Source organism: Rhodnius prolixus, unplaced genomic scaffold (assembly GCF_049639745.1).
Source record: "Rhodnius prolixus isolate KJV_2025 unplaced genomic scaffold, Rpr scaffold_4, whole genome shotgun sequence".
Lineage (NCBI taxonomy): Eukaryota > Metazoa > Arthropoda > Insecta > Hemiptera > Reduviidae > Rhodnius > Rhodnius prolixus.
Window position 1 is genome coordinate 48,834,428 of NW_027411614.1, and position 27,303 is coordinate 48,861,730.

At 34.8% G+C, this 27,303-nt stretch overlaps 1 protein-coding gene across 4 annotated transcripts in view; it reads right to left on the reverse strand.

Moving 5' to 3' along the window:
- Window positions 1-27,303, reverse strand: part of LOC141456439 (inactive dipeptidyl peptidase 10) — a 134,718-nt gene that overhangs the window by 46,903 nt on the left and 60,512 nt on the right. For 3 of the 4 annotated variants that reach the window (XM_074132441.1, XM_074132442.1, XM_074132440.1), the window contains exon 2: window positions 25,497-25,674. In XM_074132441.1, the coding sequence (XP_073988542.1) occupies window positions 25,497-25,583 (87 nt within the window). In that variant the 5' untranslated portion in view covers window positions 25,584-25,674. Of the gene's footprint in view, window positions 1-6,279; window positions 6,470-25,496; window positions 25,675-27,303 lie in introns of those variants that run through there. The other variant, XM_074132444.1, reaches the window with a different exon arrangement.

Genomic DNA, 27,303 nt, shown 5'->3' on the forward strand with positions numbered 1-27,303 from the left:
TTAACACATATTAAAAATTCATTTATAAATTCGCATTTTTTAAAAAATATTATTTTTAGAAATGATAATGATCTAAATTACGATGTTTTTAAATAGAAATGTAGATCTTACTGAAAAAAAAAAACACAAAATTTTTAGAAAACCGCCAAATGTGTGTGCCAAAAAGAACAGGTGCCAAAAGGTTATAAAAACATAACCTTAAAGATGTAAAGAGCGCAGTGTTGCCTTTTTGAATTAATAATACACAGTTTGGGTAGGCAGAGTTTGATCGTCGTCAAAAAACTGTACGAAATTTTGCATATTTTTTGTTTAATTATTTATTTATTTTCATTTGTTAATAATTATTTAAATATACAAAGTAAGATTATCTTAAATACAAATTTAAAAAAAAATGGTTCCTTCCAGAACTAATATTTCCTTCGGCCCATTCAATTATGGGCTTAAGCGGATGATAATGATATGAGACAAGGTCGTAGAAAGGTTTTTTTAGATTATCGGATCGACATGTAGAAGGGATTCGTACTTTAATTGAGACTGAAACTGAGTTATTGACGAAATGTTTTTAAGTAACTCGAAAGTCAGCAGAAGAGTGATGGCCACAAAACAAGTAATACTTGAAGAAATGTCACATATTTCGATAGTCATTACGATCCTCAAGTATAAAAAAAAAAATTTAAAACCGCCCAACAGCTCTTAGAACTGGGTCACATCCAAAAAGCTGATCGAAAGAAAAAGATGGCGATCTTTTATAGACAAATACTACTATTTATTTGAAAGGAGAGGACGAATAGAGCTGATAAATGAGAAGAAGGACTAAACAAGAGTTCTACAAGAGGAAGAAAGAGCAGAAGATCGTTTGGCTTCGCGGCAAAGCGTGAGGCTTGAATGGGAAAATGCCAAACAGAATGATGGAAAGCGAATAATCGGAACAAGGCCAGTCTGATATCCCAAGTTCAGAGAGGTTTGGTGTAAGATGCTGGAAAGTTATGAACATGCAACTCCTAACAGAAAAAGAAAATCAGCAGAAGTTACTGGGGAAAGCTGTGCAGATAGACAAGGGTTTAACGCCACTCGAGTAGTATTAGTGTGGATATATCTTACAAAAAAGTCAGGATTTATTGCTCCTAACTGCATGTAAACAAGGCCCTTATGAGCTTCAACAGCGACAAAAACAACCATAACATTGAAGTAGTCAATTTCTTCAGAGGAGTTTTTTGATCCTTGATCAGACCTTTAGAATCCTTGATATCCCTTGAATGCCGTAAAGTAAACTAATGCCTATTTTTTCAGGCAGGTGTTACGTCCAACTACCAAATTAGGTATCGTGGAAGTAGGCGATTAGCAAACATACTTTACTGTAAAAGTTCTCATATTACCCATTAAATAAAATCCAAGGGCTAGACTAGTACCGCAATACATCTTAGCTTTGCGGGTCTAGTCTATAACCGCCTAACATTACTGTAAATTTCTCATATTAACCATTAAATAAAATCCAAGGCCTCTAGACCGGGAATCGAACCCACTAACCAGCAATACATCTTAGCATTGCGGGTCTAGTCTCTTAACCGCTCGGCTACCGTGGCGCCTTGTCTAAAAGTAAATCCAATTAATTTAGCTGTCTTCTTACATACTTCATAACCAACTAACGGGCTAATTTGGGCGCCTAACAAAATTTAAACCCATTCACTTATAAAAATCCTGCTGAATCAATCAATTAATCAATCATTTGAATTGTTCATTATTAACAATTATAAAAGGCGCCCACTATTGCATCACTATGGAGAAATTTTAAGCAGTGCTTTCACTATAATAATAATCAAGTGTAAAAATATCTAGAAATAGATGTAAGATAATTAAACATTTACAACGTTTCTGAAGGGGTGATAAAAATGATTGAATTATGAGTTAGCCGGCGATATAATTGATGATGCATACTTTTTAACAGGAAGACTCAGTTGGACGATATCCCAGACAGATAAACAGGGACTCTGGGAATGTTCCTCTGATTAATTACCAACTTGTAAATATTTAGGATAGAAGCTAGTTAAGGGTACATTAGTCTTTAAAAAAACTAAAAAAACATATCTATCCTTTCCGACTAACTTAAGCTCATAATAGTTTGGTCGGACGGCGTTTTACTTTTTCTTACTTAGTATATTAGGAAGTATTAAAATCATGTTAAATAATCGATTTTCTGGCCGGAAATATCTGTTTTGAACTTCCTTGAGCCAGAAAAGTGATTTTTAGAAAATTAAGTATGAGATAAAAATATTTAGCGACAAATATTTCCAAGGGAGCCACAAATCGCAATTTCCGATGAAAATTAATTTGGGAAATTGAACACGTCAGAGATACTTCCTCTTATTAGGAAATAAGGAAAATTAAATATTGGTCTTTTGAGCTTGAAATTACATATCGAATAGATAAGCTGCTGCTCTTTTAAAAGCCCAGGGAGAGAATACTTTGATAATTCACTTAATCTATTCACGCCAACTTTGACAAAGGCTGACACAAGCTTTTGAACACTCTCTCTCTTTTTGCTCATTAGGATTTACCTTTGATCTTAACTTGAATACAGGAGGTGTCAATGCAGGGGTAAAGAAAAAGGAATACTCGAATAAAGGACAACATTAGAGAGAGGATCGATTCATTAAGCGGGAGCAGACTGGCAAATCTCTGGATGGAGGTTTAGGATGGGGTTTAGGGAGGGTATGATGGGTTTAGGGAGCAGTATGACGGGGGCGGACGTCAGGACCTGACTCTTCCCATAAGCTGGGATTCAGTTTATTATTCCTGTGAGGGTAGATACTCCTGAGTAGCCTTCCTCTTCCCAAAGCAGAATATACTAACTACAGTAAGAGAAACCTGTGTGAAATTTCACAAAAGTGACTTAAATTTACTTGGACAACGTTTTGATCGTTCAAATTTTCGGTATCAGTTTTTTTTTTTCACCCGGAAGTAACTATTTTGAGGTCTTAGAGCAGGTTCAGAAACGGAAGCTTATAATAAGCTGATACATTACGGTTTGGGAGCCAACGGCTAAAATCCCCTTAACTCCGGAAGTAGCAGCTTTACTGAATGAATGTTCTTGCAACTGCTCCCAGACGATTTCCCCTTGTAATTACAATACTCAGTAATTTAACCAGTTAAGCGTGGAATTTAGTTAAAAAAAAAAACCACAGTGTGCGGAATTAAAATCAGACAATGACGTGTATACACGTGTCGAACGCAGGGCAAAACAACCAAAAGTTTACAATAGTCGTAATAGTCACTGCAAGCGACTTTTTCTGTAATCTCTCTGGGGCTTGAGATTACAGAGAGCATTCTGTGCTCATTCAAAATCTTGCACCGCTTCACGTATGCATAGCTCTAGTTAACTAGGCACGCAAGAGCTTTTACGAGGAGGAAGAAAAGAGCTTTTTGAATTCTGTGCAAAATGAAATCATGCTCGTACTGAGGTCTGAAACGGCATTGCACTTGGGTTGAGAGCTTCTATTTGTGTGCCTAATTCCCCAATCTCTTATGCGGAGTTGGTACATGTACCAACCACTTATCATTTGGCTGACTCCCACCACCTCCCTCCGTATAAAATACTTGGCAGTTCTATTGATGAAGATAAAGGGAAACACCCCACCAAATAATATTCTTATTGTATTTTATTAAAATTTCGAGTTTTTTTTATAGTTAATGGCAATTTTATATTTTTCACAACGAGTATACACGTCGAACGCACCGTAATAGAGATTTGGTTTGACGTGTATACACGTCGAACGCACCGTAATAGAGATTTGGTTTGACGTGTATACACGTCGAACGCACCGTAATAGAGATTTAGTTTGACGAGTATACACGTCGAACGCACCGTAATAGAGATTTGGTTTGACGAGTATACACGTCGAACGCACCGTAATAGAGATTTGGTTTGACGAGTATTCACGTCGAACGCGCTTAATTAAAGCTTTTACACTAAATCATTTTCCGTGATAAGTTTGTTTTTGTGCAGTTCTCAAGGTAAGTAATTCTCACCTGTAAGGTGTCATTATACTATTTTAAAAGTATGAAATTCAGAGTTGAAGAAGCTGTATAAAATGGAATCTTGAAAGTTATAATGTGAGAAAGTGAAGTCAACGTTCAAAGCAGATATTTTAGTTTTTTTATTTTAAATCTTTTAAAACTACTTAAAGTTTTTAAACTCTGAGCGAAATTCAATATCTGGCTCCAAAATTGCAATTCCACTAGCCGCTGGCTCGGTGCTGAAGATATTTTTAGCAAAATTCCCGACCTAAAAGTTAATATGACATCCCAAAGTAATATTTCTCTGCTAGCTAGATAGCAGCAGTGTCGGGTTGTCCATAATTTACTCTCTAAACTGAGGGTAAATCTCTCAGATCTTATATATTTTCTCAGTAATTTAACTCTGATGTTTATTTCTTTATTTTTCTATTAACTATCCTAGAAGATTGAATTTATTTTACGTCTATGAATAGAATTATGTAAACAAAAATAACTAGTAACACTTTAACTGTAAACATCGATGATAATTTGAGCTTTTAGTTGATTAAAAAGAAAACATTTTACAATACAAAAACAAGGTTTACGTACCAATTCCAAAAAACACTCTTTGGGTAAAAAAAATTACTAATTTTGAACCTAAAAATCAATTTTTTAAAAAAGGTTAAAGGTCAAAAAGATTTAGAAACCGACTTTAAAAAACAATTTGAGGATACCAAAAAAAAAAAAAAAATGTCAATTTCAAACTTACGTACAGCCGAATAAAGATAAAAATTGAAGAAATCAATTCCAAGAAACATATCGAAGAAACGATACTAATTTTGACCTAAGGTCAATTAAAAAGAATTAGAAAACAATATGGAGAAATAAGGTTTTTAACTCTTTCAAATTTCAAACCTCGATCTCTCTCTTCCTATTGCTCCGATTTTAATGAATTCTTCACCAAATTTTACAGAATAGTTTGCTCTATAACTGGTATGAATAGCAATGTTTTAGTGATAATAGTTACTGAGAAATGGAAGGTTAAATTTTGGGTGTATTCAAATTGCTCTAAATTTCAAACCTCTACATCTCTCTTCCTATTGCTCCGATTTTAATGAATTCTTCACCAAATTTTACAGAATAGTTTGCTCTATAACTGGTATAAATAGCAATGTTTTAGTAATAATAGTTATTGAGATATCAAAGGTTTAATTTTGGAGCTAATGTAAATCGTTCAAATTTCAAACCTCCTATATCTCTCTTCGTACTGGTCCGATATAACGAAGTCTTCGCTCAGTTGTAGAGAAAAGTTAGCTCTATAGCTGACATAAACAGAAATGTTTTAGTTATAATAGTTACTGAGAAATGGAAGGTTAAATTTTGGGTGTATTCAAATTGCTCTAAATTTCAAACCTCTATATCTCCCTTCCTATTGATCAGATTTTAATAAATTCTTCACCAAATTGTATAGAAACGTTTGCTCTATAACTGGTATAGATAGCAATGTTTTAGTGATTTGTAGTTGCAACATCAAGAAACTCGAGGCAACATAGAACAAATTTCACAGACTCACCACGACGCACTAAAATTGACTCACTCCATGAGATTGCATCCATTATCCCTTACACTCCTATATATCCAAAATCAAAACTCCTTTCCATCCCAGTCTGTCATCCTAATCCTATCTTCCGCGACATAGCCTCCTATAGATCCTTCTATCTTCTTGCAGACCCAAAGTAATCTATCATGTCTTTCTCTAACTTTCACAATAGCTGCAGGTATTTCCTTCCTTTTTCCCTGCATTCTTATCCTACATATCTTAACCTCTCTGCCAGCACCTGTTATGTAGGTTAAAATGTTTTGTACATTGACAATCATCTATTTACTTTTTGTACATATTTATATTAAAATAAAGATTCATTCTATTCTATTCTATTTGGGAAAACTGAGATGCTAATTTAGAAATTATAGTCGATTAAAATGAAAAGCTCAAGAAGTCAATTCCATGAAATAATTAGAAGATTCAAATAATGCTAATTTTGCACTTATAAGAATACAAATAAAACGTATATCTTTTGTATAAAGAGAAAATATTAAAGAAAAAGGTAAATTTAAATTCTTTTTGTAGTATTCAAAATTTAAGAATTAACCAACACTGAAAGTAGTCAAGAAGTAGCATTAATATTAATTTGTAAGTAATAATTCAATGATAAAATGTTATTTGCATGCAAGAACACTGACAATGTAATTGAAATTTAAATTAAGTAGTTGATAATAAAGTATTACCTAGTTTAAGGAATATCCATCAGCATCTCAGCAGATCACCAGTCCACCAATAGCACTTGACACTATTTAAAATAATTCACAACACTATTCGCACTAAAACTGTACATCACAAACTAAGTATAACTTAAACACAATTAATAAAATAGAACTTCACTTTAACACTCACTTAAAAAATCACGTTAATAAAGATACAGGACTTAAAAGTTATAAAAGATAGCCGCCAATAACTGGCCAAGCAGATCAGCTGGTAAAAGAAAGTTATCTATGCAGTGTGACCAACTTATTTTTATCGTTCTAATTCTATAATGTAATTATCGTATTAGGGATTTCATTTCAGTAATTTATTTTAAAGTTAACTTTAAAAATCTGGTACGAACACTTACACGACTTACTATTAGCATAAAATATTTTTAATAAAACTAATTACATATTATTTTGGTAGATTATGAATAGCAAATAAATAAAAATATAAACAATAAAAGTTGGTCACTTTGCTTAAATAACCTTCATTTTTACCAGCTGATTTCCTAACTGAACTTTAATCTTTACTTTTTCGTCGACTATAAATACTAAAATTATCATTCTTTGTTTGCCCATATTGTTTTTTTTTTTGGAATTGATTTCTTAACTTTCTAATAAATTCTTTAATAATTTCTTTTTAATCGACTATAAGTCCAAAATTAGCATTATTTTTGTTCCCCAAATTTTTTCCCAAAATATTCTGATGTATTCTTTAATCTTTTCTATTTAATCAAACTCCTTCCTACGGCCTTTCTAAAGACCTCAAAAAGGCTCATCTACATAAAATTTCGAATCGAATGACACCTCATTCATGAAAATCGGTCCACACGTTTAGGCGCTACGTTGTTCACAAAAATGGTAATGAGGACAAGAACAATTTTTTAAAATGGCGTTTTTGCCCATTTTTGGTAACTTTTTTCTCGATATCTATTAAATCTACGTTGTTGGGAGAGGGGAGGGTAAATCACTCTCGTAAACGAGCATATGCCCTCTATTATGAAGAATATATGGAAATTTTATCTTTTGTACAAAAGGAGACAAAAAAAATTGTTCAATTTGTTACGCCTTTTTGTTCAGTTTTTTTACGATCAACCCTTATACAACTGTCCTACAGGACAGTTTTAATATAAGTAATACATAAAAGTGTAGTAAAAAAAAAACTTGAAGGGCGAGATACGATGTGCTGGAAGAATTGTGTGCCCTTCTTAGTAATACTCTGTGAGTAACCAAAAGTTTGCATTATTAAACAGGAGAAATCTCCTCAGGGACACTAGCAATCCTGCAGGAATGGCAAGATCCATTTTCACAAGGAATATTGCTCTAAAGGTGTATCTACGATTACAATTTATTTTAACAAGAAGTTTTCTCCTTGAGCTGTCTGGGCCTATCTAATTTTTGAAAAAAACTTTTTTTTACTTTTTCTGACTACTGGATAAGTTTCGAGATAATGTCAAATTTTCAATATTGAATTTTCCTCTGGGGAAATACGCTTTTCAAGTTTTCTAGACTAAGGGACAAAGTACTCTCCGAAGAAAATGCCTTTCCTAACGGGCTACAAGACACATCATGACTTCACAAAATGTTTTCGTGAATATTGTGTAGGGAAATGGTGGAGGATATATATCCTCTCTCAGAAGGAAGGTGTTTAAATCACATTCTGGAACTTCTTCAACAAATTTTCGTGGATATCGGGTGGATATAATCTGTGGGAAAATTAGGAGAGGGATGTCTGACGGCAGGGGAATGGCTATCTCCATCTTCCAACTCCCTAATATTTCCTTGGAGAGACTGGACGAATACCAGGGTATTGCGAGAGTAAATATATATGATTTTTCTTCTTCCTGCTTTTTCACGGACTTCGGATTCATCCTAGTAATTATGACTAATTAAAGAATTGAAATAGCAGTTGCACCAAAGAGCATAGTTATGCTCATCCTGTTTAATATTCAGGAGAAAGATGAAAGTAACTCGTGTAGAAGTTATAATTTACCTCTCCTGAGAAATTGTTGTTGTTTCCTGCCGGGATAAAAACTGCCCTAAAATGCGTACGAAGAAAAATTAAAAAAATTGAAAATAAGAAGCAAATAAAAATAAAATCACCTCTAGAATGATATAACATAAATATTTACAACATTCCGCACGCGAAGATAGAGGAGGGAATCGTGTGAACTGTCTACTTAAGGTGCTACAGGTGACACACTGTTTTCGGAGTGAACGTGGAGAGAGGGGACTGAAGTAAGAGATCCCTGGACCGGCCCATAACGGCAAAGAATGATACGGAGGTGTTGCACAAGAACGGGGGGGGGATCCAATGCAGGGGTTATACGTCATCTAACTTACATGACGTAATGGGAGGAGGTATGGACAGGGTGGTGCCCTAGGAAGGGCAAGTATGTCCTACACTTGGTGGGGATGGGGTATATAGGTGGCTGTTTGGGTATATCTTGTTCCTGTAGAAACCCAGTGGTCTAGGTGTACGGGAGAGGGTTCAGAGCCAGCCAGTGTGCACACCCTCATCCTTTGCTATTGCCCAATATAAAACTGTTCCTCCGGGTGTCCCAGATTCAGTGAACAGTACCAATTGCTGTTACTCTGCTTCTCTGCCGTTGAAGGCAGGACAGGATCTAGGAGGCTTTGGACGCCCGTTTTCTTTCCCTTATTTTTCTTTGTGTATGACTATTTTTCCACCTGACCCGACTGTTTTTCCAACAATGTTTTTCTTTAGTGGCCGCCATGTTTTCTTTTCTGTTTTTTTACAGTACAACCTTAGTATTTCCTCAAGGTTTATACTAAAAATTTCTTTATACTTTTTTTTCTCTATAATTATTTCATTTTTAATACATTTTTTTATTTTATTTTATCTTGCTCATTTCTCAACTCAGTTAACTATTGCGATATAGTAAAAGTTTCGAAATTGAGTTTTATAAGTGTCTGTTTGAACTTAAGTCTCTTAAACTTAAAATCGCCGCAAGCTCAAACTTTATATTATATGTTGCAGTGCTACCACACCTCGTAGTTTAACGTAGCGATACAAGAAAACGCTAAACGGAAGTGTCACTCTTTTTTAAGATGTACTCAAATTGGTCTCAACGATTTCCTTTCTACATCTTTACATCTTTACAACTGCACTGACTATATTCTAAAAACATGTTTCAAACATGGAAGCATGTTCTCTGAAGTTTAAGTCCACGAAGCTCAAGTGGCTGGAACTCATACAAAAAGTCTGCTACCCACCGAATAGAACCGGATACTTAAGTTCATGTAATCCTTGGCCATTAAAACAGCTTTGTAGTTGTAAACCATCCCCACACTTTCTTGTATTTCCGTTTTTGTCGGAGAATAACAGTAACAAAAAGCTTGGAAACAAAAGCTTCCCTAATTAAAGAACCCTAACAATTATTATACTCACACAAATAACATTCACATATTAGCTTACAAGTTTATGTATAAAGCTCCAAAATTGTGGTGGTGGTGGTGGTGGGGGGGGGGGGGTTGGTGGAGCTTTCAGTGTTTACTAAATTAAAAGACATAAATTGTTGTTAGTCCGTTTTTAACTTTAAAAGCGCGTAAGCGTGTAACTTCGTTAAGCCACTCTTAAGTTTTTGTGCTAAGTTCATAATTTTTACAACTGTCTTCTTGTTAAATGACATACAATAGTAGTCAATTAGGGAAGGGATTAGCTATACGGTTAGCGTATTGGATTCCCACGCGGAGGTCCCGGGTTCGAATCCAGTTGCTGGCCCCTTAGATTTTCTCTTCTTAGAGAGCTTTTTACAGCTCACTGTCCCGGTGATGGACAGTGTTGTCTGTAACGAGAGATTACTGTCCGGAGGCCGGCAGTGCACTGAAAAAAGCTCCGGGCGCCAATAACCTTAGATGTTGACGCGCCTTAAATCATTTTAAAAAAACAAATTTAAAAAATAGTAGTAATTAGAGCACATAGTTTCTCATGTACTCCAAGAAATCGAAACGAAACGAATTGCAGTGACACCATTAACTAGCCATACTGGTAAATTATATCTAATGAAATGATTCGCAACTAAATCATTATAAAAATATCTTAAGATGAATATTTCACTGAATTAGATATATTAATATCTAATCTAACTCAATTTCTAGATTCTTCAACCGTAATAGATTAGATTAACTCACTAACTCTCAAAGAAAATGAACTAGACATAGTTTTAAGTCTAGTTTTTATTGGTGCCAAAAAATGCTAATTTACAACGTATTGGGAGGGTCAATAGCTATTTTTGGGCAATTTATGATCATCTCCTTTGCAGCGAATGACGAAAGCACTAACCCCCCTTCATAAGTTCCACCAATTATTTAATTCAAGAAAACATATGTTTTTTTTAATGAACAGCTGTTAGCATGTTTAAAAATGACAGCTACTTTAGAATAGAACTGGCTAAGAACTCAGTATTTACTGATTTCCTTCAATCTATAAAATAAACAATTTGACCAAAAATTATCCCAAAAACATAGCCGATTGTATGTCATTACCGAGCTTAGCCGATTGTCATTACCGGGCATAGCCTATTGTCTTTACCGAGCTTAGCCGATTGTCATTAACGAGCTTAGCCGATTGTCATTACCGAGCTTAGCCGATTGTCATTACCGAGCTTAGCCGATTGTCATAACCGAGCTTAGCCGATTGTCATTATCGAGCTTAGCCAATACCCAGGATTAGAGGTATTGTGTAAACTAACCTCCTTGGTAGACATCCAACCGTTTAGATTTGAAACATCTATAGAGAAGGGTTCGTCGTCGGGAATCAGAAAAATCGTGCCGGCCTCTAGAACTTCGCTGGACAGTGAAACTTTGATGCTGTGAATCTCTGAAAGATCTGTCACTTACTGCTGTGAGAATTTGTATAAGAGAAAGTGATTCAGCACCAGAATTTAATTTTTCTCATCCACAATTAATCGTGCCCAAATATAATAACCTGCATATTTCGTATTAATTCGTTTTTGGTTTGTTTATATAAGATGAAGATACAAAACAAGGATAGTAATAATTCAGAGATGTTGAGATGCTGTAAGGAGAGGAAAAGAGAAAGTTAGGACTTATTATTAATATCTGGCCAGGGAACCATCTATGAGACATCGCCTACTGGATTCAAGCCAAAGCTTCCCCATGAACCAGTACATATATCTTCACTTACGCCCACTAGATAAGCCAAGTGCTGGTCGTGTAAAGTTCTCAATATAAAGCCAGAATTCTGAGTGAACGGAAGTAAGGATTAAAGATTAGATTTTTCATTTTATCTGTATACTCCTTAACAAAAACTTACAGTTTAAAATGTTAAATATCTCGTTTCCTACTCAACGGATTTTTACGAAATTTTATACAATTATAGACAATAGTTGTCTCCACATACACGTAATATATAAACAAAATCTATCGAGTAGTTTACGAGATATTTGAAGTAAAAGATTTCACTGTTTCAAACGACACCAAAATTTAACTCTAAATATCTCGTTTCCTGCTCGACATATTCTTACTAAATTTCATACAATTATAGACAATAGTTGTCTCCATATACAGATAAAATATAAAGAAAATCTATCGAATAGTTTACGAGATATTTGAAGTAAAAGATTTTACTGTTTCAAACGGAAGCAAAATTTAACTCTAAATATCTCGTTTCCTACACGATGGATTTTTATGAAATTTTATACAATTATAGACAATAGTTGTCTCCATATACAGATAAAATATAAAGAAAATCTATCGAGTAGTTTACGAGATATTAGAAGTTAAATATTTCACTATTTCAAACGAAACCAAAATTAACCTCTAAATATCTCGTTTCCTACTCGATGGATTTTTACGAAATTTTATACAATTATAGACAAAGTTGTCTCCCTATACAGATAAAATATAAAGAAAATCTATCGAGTAGTTTACGAGATATTTGATGTAAAAGATTTCACTGTTTCAAACGAAACCAAAATTTAATTCTAAATATCTCGTTTCCTACTCAACGGATTTTTACGAAATTTTATACAATTATAGACAATAGTTACCTCCATTTACAGATAAAATATAAAGAAAATCTATCGAATAGTTTACGAGATATTTGAAGTAAAAGATTTCAATGTTTCAATCGGAAGCAAAATTTAACTCTAAATATCTCGTTTCCTACTGAACGGATTTTTACTAAATTTTACACAATTATAGACAATAGTTGTCTCCATATACAGATTAAATATAAAGAAAATCTATCGAGTAGTTTACAAGATATTTGATGTAAAAGATTTCAATATTTCAAACGGAAGCAAAATTTAACTCTAAATATCTCGTTTCCTGCTCGACATATCCTTACGAAATTTCATACAAATCATACGTAACCTTTGACTTCCTTATTTTAAGACAATCTATTTTGTAATTTACTATTGGTTCATCTAAAAGAGTTTTCAATGAATTAAACAATTTGATGAACTAACACTCGTGAACACGTTTTCTTGGAAAACAAACGTAATTTCTCATACGAAGATATAAGGAATTTTCGAAAATGATATACCGTTAGAAAGCCCATTAGACAAGGAAACTCTTATAAAAAGTACCAGCACCTAGGTCGGATGATGATCACATAAGGGCCTAATGAGTTTTCTTAAAAATTTCGATTATGTACTTTTATTTTTCCAGCATCCGCAGGAGGATTGAGGCTGTTTGGAGAATAACTTATGCTTCAAAATGGTATCAATGTTTAGAAAATTTATCTGTCTTTCTATCCGTGTCATCAGAATCGTATTCGGACTAAAACTTTTCTGAGTATTTATTGCAAAAATGTAATGTTTTTAGAAAACGCATGGAGCGGTTTATGGTTAGTGGAGGGGTGTATATTGAAGGTGATAATAACTAAATATGTATAAATTTAAAATAAAATGTTTTACAGCAATAGTCTCGTTATTTAATAGCCACACCTCGCATATATAACTTTATACTTAGTTCTCTCATAGCACTTTTTTCGTTCTACTTTTTTTTTTTTTTTTTAAGGAATCACCAAAATTCGATTAAGAGATGGTTCCCATAATTCCCAGTTAAGATAAATCCCTTAGGTTTACTAAGGAGGATTCGATCTGCAGCTACAAATTCAATTTTATTGTAAACTCTTCAACACAGAATTGGCACCATACAAACAATCGCTAACGGTTGAGAACGGCACATGAATTATAATACAATAGTATTATAAAGAATAAATAAGAGCATATTCAAGAAGGAAGCGAAAATCCTAGTTTCCCCCATAGATGCCATAAAGTATTTCCTGTCACAAAAGAAAAAGCTGTAAGTATACCAAGTTAAAAAAAAAAATCGTAGACGTAGTTTCCGGGAAAATCCTAAAAGTATCCTGGAAGTGGTGAAATAAAAGTGGCACACATCCGGGCGGGGAGAGATTTTATTATCCAAATGCTTTATGCTGAGTCCCATGGAGTCACCATTAAATACCGCAACTTGAGAACTCAGCGTCGTTTTCCATTTTTGTTTTAGGCTGACGTAGACACACAATCTGGAATAGGATATTTCCGGAAAGGATTTTTTTTTTTATTTGTATTTATTTATTTACAACCTGTATACGTGCTGGAACTCTCTAGAGGTTGGAAAGAAAATTAGGAAATTGGTAAAAGGTCGCTGAGCCAACGTCGTTTCAGGCGTCGTGGAGGACTGTCGGGATGGGTTGTTGTCGATAAGGCTTGTACTGTGGTGATTGGGATGTATGGTTAGGCTATTATGGAAATTAAGGAAGCCAAGAATGGATTAGGTCATTGACAAAGGTGGATATTGAGGTCTGTATGGAGGGCTGAAATTGGATACATAATAAGGAGCGTTTGTCGATATGCCGAAGGACTTTAGGATTAGAAAGGATTGGATTCTTTGGATGTTGGAAGCTTTCGCAGAGCCCTACAGCTTAGCTCCGTAGTTCCAGATGGATCTTAGTAGTGTCTTATTCCGGAAAGATAAAAAAATAATATATTAACGATAGTTAGTCCGTCACAAAAAATCGACAGTACCAATTCATTAAAAACAAAACAATAAAATTGATTTTGAACAGTTTAATAGCGATTAATTACAAAATATTTTGCGTCACAAATAATGTCAATATATTACGCGATAATTTTAAACATGATTTTGAATTAAAAATATAACGGAATAACCTGTCAAAATTAGATGAATGGTTTTTGTTATGAATGGCTACTAATAGTTTAAAACTGTTTGGTGTAGTAAACATTTGCTATAATTAATTCGATTTTATTTAGAAGTATAATCGACCTTTTAGCAACAAAGTTATTCCAGTAGATTTAACTGATTTGCCCGTTTAAATCTTAAAACTCTGAAGTGCGTCTAAAATTAGTTTTTGCAAAAAAAAACGTTAAAATTAAAATTGGCGGAAGTTATTATTGAATTATTTTTGCTTCCTCTTACTGCTTCTAGAGGAAGTAAAGCGTTTGTGCAGATTTTCTATTTTGTATTTCCGGTTTAGTGAGCCCCCTACTGAATACGAAAAATTAGTTTCTCTTTCTATGACATTCTATCGGTCAGACTGATTTAGAGAAGTCTGTGATCAGCGTAAATGAAAAAAAAAACCTAATTTCACCGGAAGTTCAAAAAATTTAAGCCACCAGGGTACTCTTGCGATTAGCTTTTGTACAAAATTTAGCCAACAGAAAGTGCCATTTTTACTTTTAAGAACGCTTTTCAGGTTTGAGGGGGGGGGGGTTCTTGAAAACAGACTCTCAACGATTTCCTTTTAACGTCCTTAAATACGCAAAGAACTTTCAAGAAAATGCTCTTGAGGCTGTAGAGATGGAAACTGGTTGAACGGAAGTGCGTTTTTACCGAGTTGGTTGGCTTTACCGTTTGAAGAAGTCACATAGCTTCTGGAGCTCACAAAATCTTTAAGAAGTACGTGCTTTAATAGCAGAAAATGCTGAAAGTGTGGCAGTAGTTAACACCAGATTCTTACTTGCTTTCGTTCTTCTTACGCCAAATAATCTACTCCTTAAACATACCATTAAAATACGTAATTAAGTTACTGTTTCCGTTTTAAATTTTTCCGTTAGCCTAGTGACGTCATCTAAGAAAGCAATACTCTCGTGCTACCTTCCGGAACAAAACTTTATATCTAGTGTTTGCGTGTAATCAGCCCATTGGATAAGAGAACGATTAGGATTACTGCCGGGCCGGAAGTAGGAGTTTTAACTAATGTGAGGTCTGGCTCGGCTTGTTTTATTTTTGTTTTATATTAGTTGTGATTTTATACTATGCAAGTGGCATTGTATAAAACTACAATAATTTATCCTACTACCTAATACTAATGGGAAACTCTAAAATATCAACTGGACGGCAAGGATTATTTAAATTTTCTATTTTTAAACCTCTCCGCTCAATATCGATCGCGAGAGGGCGCGCCCGTATCTGTCTGCTGCACTTGAAGAAACTTTAGAGCATTTTTGGGCATTAAAAGATGCTCAATGGGCCGATGCCTGTGAACTGGATGTTTAGACTTGTCTAAACCATGATCCATGTCGTCATGGCGACTCATGCAGAAAGGATTTGAATAACTTAGGGATGATAACCTGTGGGCCGAAAAGGAGATTCAAAGTAAGCAGCCTTTATCAGTGGATGTGCAAAATTAGGAAGACATTTGACTTCCCCAAAATACTTTGCAAGTGCCGGTTAATAGAAGAAAATATCTTAGGAGGGCGGCGACACCTCCTTCTCTTCCTGCGGGTTTCTCACACAAAGCTTGCCGGGGATACGCCCTCCAAAGAGAAATGTGGGAGTGGCCTAGTGCCAAGGACTAGTTTTCCCAATCCTGATCTCGAGAATTCCCACAAGGAACCGAACAGTTTACAGGTTTCCATTGTGCGTAGTACGCCCTGGAATTAGGAACTAACTTAAGCATATATAACTTAAGCAAGGAGAGAGGACTTTGCAGGGAATTGAAACAAGAGACAACCCCTTGAATATCGGTATTCCCTTTTTTTCCCCTAGAACTTACATGAAATGATTGGTTCACTTTTGATTTAGGAGAACCATCCTTAAAAACAACTAGGGACCGTTGGATTTGATTTAGGAGAACCATCCTTAAAAACAACTAGGGAGCGTTGGATTTGATTTAGGATACCATCCTTAAAAACAACTAGGGAGTGTTGGATTTGATTTAGGAGAGCCATCCTTAAAAACAACTAGGAAGCGTTGGATTTGATTCAAGAGAACCATCTCTAAAAACAATTAGGGAGCGTTGGATTCTGGTAGAAGAGTACCAATGCTTCCTGGTTAACCTGGGTACTAAACCAAGTTTTAAAGAGCGTTGTACCTCCCAGAAGTTTTGTTAAGAATATTTAAGTAGTTAATCTACTTAGGGTAGAACTCTCAGATTCCTCGAACTTCTCTAGAGTTCAGCAGACACTACATAGCAGATAAAGAAGGGTACAATCAATTTACTCGTAATTGAAAGGCGCTAAGCAGGATACTCCCTCTTCCACAATCTACGCTGTGTTATCTTGAACCTGCACATCTAGCGGTGATTTCTTTTAATTAATATTTCATTACTCTCATTAATTTTAGGTATTAATCTTTCATTCTTTCTAGATTAGGAAAGTATCGCGTCCAAGTCAAAATATCTGGTTTATTTAGAAAGCTACAACTGCATGCTAAGCATGTAACACGTAAAAATGATACAAACACAAAATGGCGTGAATTATAATTATCTAACGATAAACATCATTAGCTACGCCGAGGCCAAAGTTACCTTATTTTTATTTAACTTATACAGATTAAAAATGATAATGATTCATGTTAATAGTTAAAATTATCATTCCGTGTTGCGAAAACAGGATATATGCATTATACAACGAGCAAATAATGCTGCCGAAATGAGAATTTTTTTTTATTATTAATTTAAATACCGTTTCCTGTAATAATAGGGGAATTAGTTTTGTGTATGTTAATATTTCAGTAAAAGTAATAATTAGCATGAATTTATTTTGGCGACAATGTTGCGTCAATTCAAGGTTGAGGTAGATTTTATACTAATATTTAAATTGAATTGACCTAAGTTTTTTAAGATTTAGATTATCTTAGGATGGGCAGGTCTCTTTTTTTAAAGTACTTCACGTCACAGTTAGTCCTTACGGTAAAAAAAAAAAACCTTTATATTGTAAATTTATTGCCTATATATAACTTAAAGTATTCCAAAACACTTGATGATTTTTGCCTACAGGAATATGGATACTAATTGGTGTTAAGTTCACAGGGATAACACGAACAATATCCTACTGCTCCCAATTCGTCTAGATCAGCGTTTCCCTTTTTTGGCTCGCGCAACCACTTGGTAGAGAACATCATTCTAAATTTTACCACTTCGAAAATAATGATTGTATTTCGTGAAATTTGTTACTCCGAGTGTGTTATTTTACTATTATTATCTTTACTTGTATAGAGATACAATGGATCTGTTACAAAGGAGTTCCAAGTTCACTTTATAAACTTTGTAAAGTGTAAGATCTTAGTTTTAAAACTTTTTTTAAATAATTAAAAATTGCGTACATATTTTTCTCTTCAAAACTATTAATTAATTTACTAAGTTCTTCTTTAAGGATTATTATATTTGTGCCCAAATCTTATAAATTAATTTCTTTTAAGCATTCTACTACCTGTAAGTACCAATTAAATTTAATGTTGCTTGGATAGAGCTTACTCATTACAATCCAGTCTCTTTAAGCAGATTTTTACATAGTTATCATTTAAGTTCTGTCACATGATAATTCTATTAAATTTTCTTTATCTTTATAGAAGGAATTCGAAGTCCAATTATCATTTGTGTTTTCGGGTTTTGGGAAAATACTCCGTGAAAGACGATTTTAATCCTGTTAAATGTGCTATTATATTTTCTCATATATCTTGAGACAGACTAACCTTATTACTGTACATATTAACAATTTTACTGTATAATATTATTAATTAAAATAATTTTTATGAATTACAGGAAAAAACGTATCTATGATATTTTTATGATTTAATTTTTTTATGTCCGCCATTATTGATTATTTTTCGCATACCACAGGTTGGGAAACGCTGTTCTAGAACGAGGGATAAGTTGGGAGGTCATTAAAAAAAAAAAACTACATGACCGATTGTATCGATTATTTAATTGATTATTAAAAATATCTCCAAAATATTGTATTTGGAAGTAGCAGCATGTGTCATTCCAGCTCGTGCGACAAGAAGGGGCAGGAAAATAGGGAGGCTAATGACCACGGAAGTGGGGATAAGCCAATATTTACAGGGAATGGGGTTTAGCAAAGTGGCTACCCTATTCTCCAGTGAGCCTCTACAGCTCACTGGTCCGGCGATGGTTAAGTTGTCCGTAGTGAGAGAGCATGGCCCGGAGGATGGAGGAGTAATGAGGAGGTTCCGGGCGCTCCAGTTACCCATCTTAAATGTTGACACGTCTTAAATTAGAATTTAAATAATCATAATTTATTGAGAGTCAAAAGTAATGAGATTAGACAGATTTACAAAATTTTCATCTTATCCTTCTACAGTATTTCATCTTTACAGATTTACAAAAAAAAAGTTAACGCTTCTGTGATGCAAGTTCGTATAGTTCACAGTAACTAGACTTGATAAGAACTGCGTTTTATTAGGTCTACTAAGTACAATAGTATGGTGGGGGTAACCCTTCCATCTTCTATGGTGGGGGTAACCCTTCCATCTTCTGTGGTAGGGGTAACCCTTACAGCTTCTTCCAAATAAAGTCACAAAATAATGCGGAGAATTTTGTTGTTGTTTTTTTGTACAAATTCTAACTTTCACGGGAAATTAACTGCGTATACTGGGGAAAAAGAAAATAGATTTTCCACTTTTTCTCACACAGTTAATTAAGAAAATTAAGCATCTCAAATTTACGGAAGTACGTTTTTTTTTTTTTTTGAGAAGGCCCTCTGAGTCGAATGATCACAGGGAGCTCGTAACTTTAGAAATTATTTGCTCACTCCTGTGGGACTTTGAGAAGAAAAGTGATTAATTATCGTAGGAAAAAGTTGGAACCCCCACACTAGACTTAAAAGAACAGAACTAAACAGACGCTATCGACTGCTTAAAAGACTCTTAGACGATAGATCAAAACTCTCTCTGGACAAGAAAAGACTGATTTATACTTCTATTTTAAAAACCCACCTGGGCGTATGGAATAGAGCTGTGAGGTTCAACCAAACGCTCAAATCTCCGTAAGGATTCAATTGCTACAATCTAAAATACTTCGAACTATCGTAAACGCTCCATTTTATGTCTCCCAACCTGACTATACACACTGACCTTAACATTCCTTTTGTCACACAAGTCGCTGAAAACACGATACAGAAAACTCCACTTCAGCCTGCAATCTTATATCAATCCTCTAGCTCAAAATCTTTCTTCTAGAACTCTTCCTGACAACCCGGACAAAACGTCTTAAAAGAGACAAGTGGCCTTGTGATCTCCTCTCAAGTGAAGAGAGTGACTAACCACCTATAATGTTTTGGAGTGTTACCACTGGGTAACTTCTCCACTCGTTACCTTAATCATTTACTACTCTATTGTATCATTGTTACTTATAGCGCTAATGCGCTGATTGTAGCACAATAAACGCCAAAAAAAAAAAAGGAAAAAGTAGTATTTTAGGGGCAGTTCTGGGGCAAAGAAATGGAGGAGATTTCTCTCCAAAATGGCGTCATTTCAGTGTAATGAACGATTCTGTAAACTGTTGGTCCAGAATTAGTTATGTCCAGAAATTAGAATGTTTAAGAAAAAAAAGGTTAAGAACTGTAGTAAGGGAGGTTTCGCAAAACATGATTTGAAAATGGTAAATTCGACATAAACATAACGGTTATTTAAAATTTGGTGAATATTTAGTGGTGGTATCTGCGTCAGATACTGTGGTAATTTAACCTTGTTGGAAGATAGTGTGGGTCTTTTGGTAGAAGACATCGTAAGTGAGCAGCAAAAGGGAAGGAAAAAAAAATGCAGAGAAAGATTCTGTAACTGTGTGTGTGACTGATGGGAAACATCCTTTGCAATTGCAGGGCAAGCAAAGATAAGGCCATCAAAGGAAAGGGCTAACAGTACTGACGGAGGTTACACCTTATGCTGCTGCTGTTGCTGTTGCTTTCTACCGGGGCTGATAGTGTTGGCTGATGAAAGCGCCCCAGAATTTATGGGGCTTGGAAGCGCTACGGTGGCCAGAGCATTGCAAATATGGACATTTGCATTCTGACTGCTCTGCTGGTGCCGTTATCTCTCCTTTCTCTGGCTCTGCCGACTTGCACACGTGACTCCTCCATGACTTGCTCGAGGGGATCACGTGTTCCCCTCTCTCTCTCTCTCACCACGCTCTCTTCAATACATCTTACATCTGTATACAAGTATACACCCATTTCTCGTCTTACTGTATTTATTGATCTCGTTTTTTCTTCTTCTTCTTTTTAGTTCTATGAATTGATGTGTATCATCTTTAATGAGGATCACTTTACAGAGTCGATGCGCACGATAGAAATATTTCTTAAGGCTACTATGACGTCACACAGCCAGTGAAACCAGTTAAGTCATTTGCATCAGCCGTAATTCCATTAGTTTCCCTACTTTAGTTGATAATTATCTCTCTTAATTAATAAAAATTCCGGAAATGAAACTATTTAATCTTTAATTTAGCCATTTCTTACATTTTATGCCTCCTCATTCGCTTGGTAAATCTACTGTGTGAAATCTGATCTCCAAACACCAAACCTACATCATTGACATGGCTTTGGAGTATTGGATCCACGCTTTAGTAGATAAACTTCAGCTTGGCTGCAGGCAGAGTATGGACCAAACATGGCGAACAACATCTACTAGATCAGAAGGAATAAAGAAGCATTTAACCAAGGCAATTTTACTAAAATGTCACTTAAGTTTCGCTGTAGTTCGGAAATGCCCCCCCCCCCCCCAAAAAGGGGAAGTTTAGGACATATTTTTCTAATAAAAGATACTTGTAGATCTAAATGTATTCTAATGAGTACACCAAAATAAAAAAAAAATCACGTACGAAAAAGAGGAGAAAGGAAATTGAGAAATAGATTTAGTAGATGAATTTTCCGGCGGATAGATGTTGATGAACACGCTATTATAGGGTCCTCTTCTGCTGTTTTAACTAAACACAAAGAAAAGATTGTATAATTTGCGATTTATCACTTTTCAGTACGTGTAGAGACCCACAGATCGACAAGAGAGGTCTATTTATAGACCCCCATAAAAGTATCCATAAACAGCAATGACCAGTAAAGTAGCCCAGTAAAGTATCCCAGTAAAGCAGCCCAGTATAGTATCCCAGTAAAGTATCTCAGTAAAACAGTATAGTATCCCAGAAAAGTATCCCAGTAAAACAGTATAGTATCCCAGTAAAGTAGCCCAGTTAAGCAGCTCGGTAAAGAAGCCCAGTATTGCATCCCAGTAAAATATCCCAGTAAAATAGCCCAGTAAAACAGTATAGTATCCCAGTAAAAAGTATAGTATCCCAGTAAAGTAGCCCAGTAAAGCAGCTCGGTAAAGAAGCCCAGTATTGCATCCCAGTAAAATATCCCAGTAAAACAGTATAGTATCCCAGTAAAGCAGCGCGGTAAAGAAGCCCAGTATTGCATCCCAGTAAAATATCCCAGTAAAATAGCCCAGTAAAGTAGCCCAGTAAAACAGTATAGTATCCCAGTAAAGTACCTTAGCAAAGTAGCCCAGTATAGTATTCCAGTAAAGTAGCCCAATAACGTAAAGTAAACAGTAGTCTGAGAGACGCTCAAAAAAAAAAAAAAGGTCACAGAATCAACTCTAGTCATCAAAATATATTCTTCCTCCAACCCAAAACTATGGATGCTGAGAAACCGCCCCCCCCCCACTCCTGGAAACAATACTATCATGTACGAGTATCATCCATAGAACATCCAGTTTAAGAGCGACTAAAAGAAAAAAAAAGTCCAAAATACCCATCAATCTACCCATCTTCAAAATTATGTACAATCTGGCACGGCTTCAAGAAGAACCAAATTTCAGTAGGAAATATTCTGCAGTCCCTTGGGAACATTCCAGCACGAATTTCGAGCTGAAGGCAAAAGAATTTAGTGGCTCCAGCGCAGCTTAACTTATAGACAATAAAGTTTTAATACAAAACTAAAATTATAATCAAAACTGTTCGAAAAATTAATAATGAATGCTTGACACACAGCCGAAGTTTTTAATTTGAAACCTTTCGAAATACCTTTCGAAAAATAGCGGGTTTAGACCAGGAAGGGGATGCGTTGACTGTATTTTTGTCTTAAATTCAATAGTAAATATTAGTCTGGGTTATAGAAATATGAAGAATATTTTTGCAGCATTTATCGATTTCAAACGTGCGTTTGATTCGCTTGATTATAGCCAGTTATGGCCCAAACTTCATGAGATTGGTCTGAGCGCTAAAATTATCAAAACTTTAAAAAGTTTATATGACCGGGCAACTATAGTCCTAAAAGATAATTCTACAATGGAAAGTGTAGACGTGACTCAGGGTGTCCTGCAGGGTGATTCGTTGAGTCCCCTAATATTCTCCCTATTTATCTCGGACCTGATTGTTCACCTAAAAAATAGTGATTGCAATGGCGTTAATGTTGACCATCATACTGAGATTACTGCGTTAATGTATGCCGATGATCTTGTATTACTTGATGATAATTGGGCAGCAGCAAATAAAAAAACTAAAATCACTTTCTGTTTATTGTCACCAAAATTCTTTAACAGTAAATCCTGATAAATCTAAAATATTGATTTTTAAAAGGGGAGGTAGAGTGAAATCTATGAAACCCCTTTTTTACGATAACTTCAAAATTGAAATAGTAAAACAATACATTTGAACTCGGAGTGCTTTTCTCTTCTTCAGGCCTTTTTTCACTTACAGCTGACCATTTTATTAGAAAATCACAATTAGCATCCCGTAAAGTTAGAGAAATTTTAATAAAGTCAAAATCGGATTCGCTAGTGACAAGAAAAAATTATTAGAATCTATGATTAATTCCGTTTTATTATACAGCGCAGAAATTTGGGCTCCATTATATTGCAGTAAGTTAGAATGTGTTCAGACCAGATATTTTAAATCCATCTTCCATTGGCCACGAAATGTGCCTAATCATTATGTACGTATAGAAGTTGGGTTAGAGTCTATTGAAACTGAGGTTCTAAAAAAGATGGTTATATGGTGGTATAAAGTTCAACTAATGGATGGTAACCGCCTCCCAAAGATATGCTTGAATATTTTAAAATCCCTCAGTAATGACAGAATATCTGTGGTTAAATTTAATTGATACAATCAGTTAAAAGGAAAATTGGAGTCTATTGATGCAGTTAGCTTGCTAAATACTAGCGAAATGTCACAATTTAAGGATGAATTCAGCAGTAGCATTCTGAAATTTCGGAATAATAAATTTTCTTTAGACATTAACGCTGTTCTGCATTCAAACTACAATCCAGACTTCAGAAAGATAAGTAGTCTAACGCTGGGTGAGCAATATTTGTCTCTTAGGGTGCCAATTATAAAGCATAAATTAATCAGTCAAATGAAGTTATGTCAGCCTCGTTCATTTCAAATCACTTCGTCTGGTTTCAGAAACAGTTTTCAAGCAGATACCTCCAATTGCCCTATATGCGGTATTCCCGAAAGAGAGGATTTACAGCACTTTTTATTAAAATGTATGAGGCTGCAATCTTATAGAGATAAATACTTGAATAAATACATCTCTAGTATTACAGATGTAGATATTCAAGTTCAAGCTCTATTAGATGTAGCCGATATTGATAAATTACAGTTATTTATTTAAGAGGGAAGGGATTAGCTATGTGGTTAGCATACTGGACTCCCACGCGGAGGTCCCGGGTTCGAATCCAGCTGCTGACCCTTAGATTTTTTCTTCCTAGGAGCTTCTTACAGCTCACTGTCCGGTGATGGACAGTGTTGTCTGTAAAGAGAGAACACTGTCCGGAGGCCGGCAGTGCACTGGAAAAAGCTCCGGGCGCCAATAACCATAGATGTTGACGCGCCTTAAATCATAAAAAATAAAATAATATTTATTTAACAAGTGTGGAAAGTAGTACTTTTCCTCACGCGAGGCAGGGTTTGCACGCACGAGCGAGCGAAGCGAGGCGAGTGCAAGTCCAAATTGCCGAGTGTGAGAAAAATACTTTACACTAGAGTTAAATATTATATTTTTTCTGCAACCATTTATTAACTAATAAAATTAAAAATTTCAATTTTTACAGTCTACAAAAAGTAATTTATTTATTATAAACATTTATTGTTATATTACAATTATTTACATTACTTACGTATTTACATTACTTATTACATTTTCTGCTGTTTCTTTTATTGATGGAGGAGTGTTTTCTAAACAGGCATCACTAGAATCCATTTTAAATTTCTATAAGGTAACACTATAACCTTTTTAACTGTTATAATTAAAAATATCTAATTATTTATTAAAATATTATTTTTATTTCTATATTCCTTTCAATTTTTATTTTATTTTTTTAATATTCCTTTTTTAATTATTTAGATAAAATAAATGTAAATAAGCTTATTAAAGTTTTACAGAAAATATTTAATAACAAAACTTCTTATATCAAGGGAGCACAATAAAGTTTTTCCACTCACTTGTGCGGAAAGTGACACTAATGGGAATTTCCCCCCACTAGTGTGGGAAGTTGGGCATTACACAGCTGATTTTAATTGAGTAATGAGAACTTCCCTACACGGTTGCAGAAAAAATAATTTATTTTATTTTATAACAAGTGCCTTTAAAATGAGGAATTTCGTTTTAAGTTTATAAAAACACTTTTATAATTTTGTTTTGTTTATAATTCTTTATGTTTTTAAATTTTGGTTCTTTTTTAATTTCATTCGATTGGAATGTATATTTTTTAGTTTTCAATTCAAGTTTTTATTTATGTTTTATAAGGTTAACCAAACTCCATTTGTACAGGGTAGAACCCTGAAAACGAATAAAATTATTCTATTCTATTCTATTCTACTTTCGAAAAAAAGAAAGTTTTTGAGCTTTCGAAACATTTGGAGCTTCCAAAATCTGAAACTATTTTAAACATTTTTAATAAATTTCCACAAAATGAAGACTCGCTAGTGTAATATATATATTTACCTGTGCTTTCTTGGTCCTTGGGTCGGCGACTTGGACGATATCCTCCGGCGGGAGGCGCCATGAGTTGCGCTCGATGGCCGCGTGCATTCCTCCCGCTCCAAGTTGTTCCTCCTCGACGACTCACGGGCACCTCGGGCTCCCACATTCGGCAAACTTCAACTGCATTACATCATCGACCCTGAAAAGCACCAAATAAATAATTGGTGATAAATTGTGGCACAGAACACACCAGCCTTTTTTTTGGTCATTAAATTAAATTAAACAATCACATTTTAAGGCTAAATGAGCGGCAAATGGCCACAGAATTATGTGGCACAAAATAAACTGAATGTTGATTAAAAATCAATGTGGCACAATGGAGCGAATAATTATCTTGGTTCTCTCAATAATTACTCAATATTCTCTCGCTTTTCACTCTCTCTCTCTCACTCCCTCTCTTCATCTCCCACAAACAAACAGATGCTGCTGATGCTTTACTTCCTTTATGTGATATTTCTATTACTTCAGAGTAAAAAGCAGAGCATTGAAATGAGAAGGAGTCATTAAATTTGTTTCATACTCATTTCAGATAATACTTCATTGTTATTTATTAAATTAATGTTGAATTTGGACACAGCACTCAATTTTGAAAATTGGACTTAAGCCACGCTTAAAAAAAAAAGGCCTTTATTTTACAGACTTAGTTTCATTTTCCCGTCAAATTACTAAAAATTGTGTTATTACTTTATTTGGTACTTTGAAAAATCTTAGTAAACAGAACTATGATGCAATTATGTTTTCCTCCCTACTATCCTATTTTATGTAAACCTGTTCCATAAATACAAACAGAAAATGTGACGAAACTGCGTCAATTAGCAGGTACAAAATGAAGGAGTAATCATTCAAAGATTTCTTCCCACTGCAATTTGACTACTGAGAAGGTTGCTCGCGCTTCAGGCGACACCTACGATATCCTAGGCTAACCGGATAAGAGGATTAGTGTGCGGTTATGTAATGATTTATGGAAAAAGTACTCAAATTAAAGTTGACTTCTAATCGGCATGGGTAACCGCCTAGAGGAGCTAGTCAGTCCAAAAATTTGGTCAATATTTTTGGTACAAGAGTTATTTACGGATATTACGTACAAATATGGTAACAATTAACTAGTTACAATGTTTTCGCGAAGCCCCATTCTTCTGCACCATAGGTCTCATTAGTAAAGTAATTGCCTATTTTTTTCAGGCGGACTTTACGCCCAACGTGTCGTGGATGGAGGCTACTAACAAAACATACTTTACTACAAAGTTCCCATATTAACCATTAAATACAATCCAAGGCCTAGACTAGTACCGCAATACATCTTAGCTTTGCGGGTCTCGTCTCTAACCGCTCGGCTACACTGGCGCCTTGGTCTCAGCAGTATTTTGTTAAAACTTAGTTTGTTTTGTAAAATGTTGTAACCCAAGCCGTTCGGCCATTTAATAGAAAACCCTATTTTACGATCCCAGAAGCCATCAAATAGAGGTATTTCCAATAAATAAGTAACAAAATTTTGATAAATTGCAGCCATCGTACTGGTTCCGTTTACTACAGTTAGCAGGAAGTAAGTACCTCAAGTAGGGTCGAAGTACCTCGCTAGATGGCTCCAACCCCCCCCCCCCCCATCCTTATCCTAAAATATGTATTTTGTAAAAATACCCAAATACATTTATTATGGGCTATTTATCATTAGGAAAATGCATTTCCCTAATACATTATTAATGTGACCCACATTTTCTTTTTTTTTAAAAAAAAAAAATGTTAGAGGGTGTTGCCATCGCACTATACA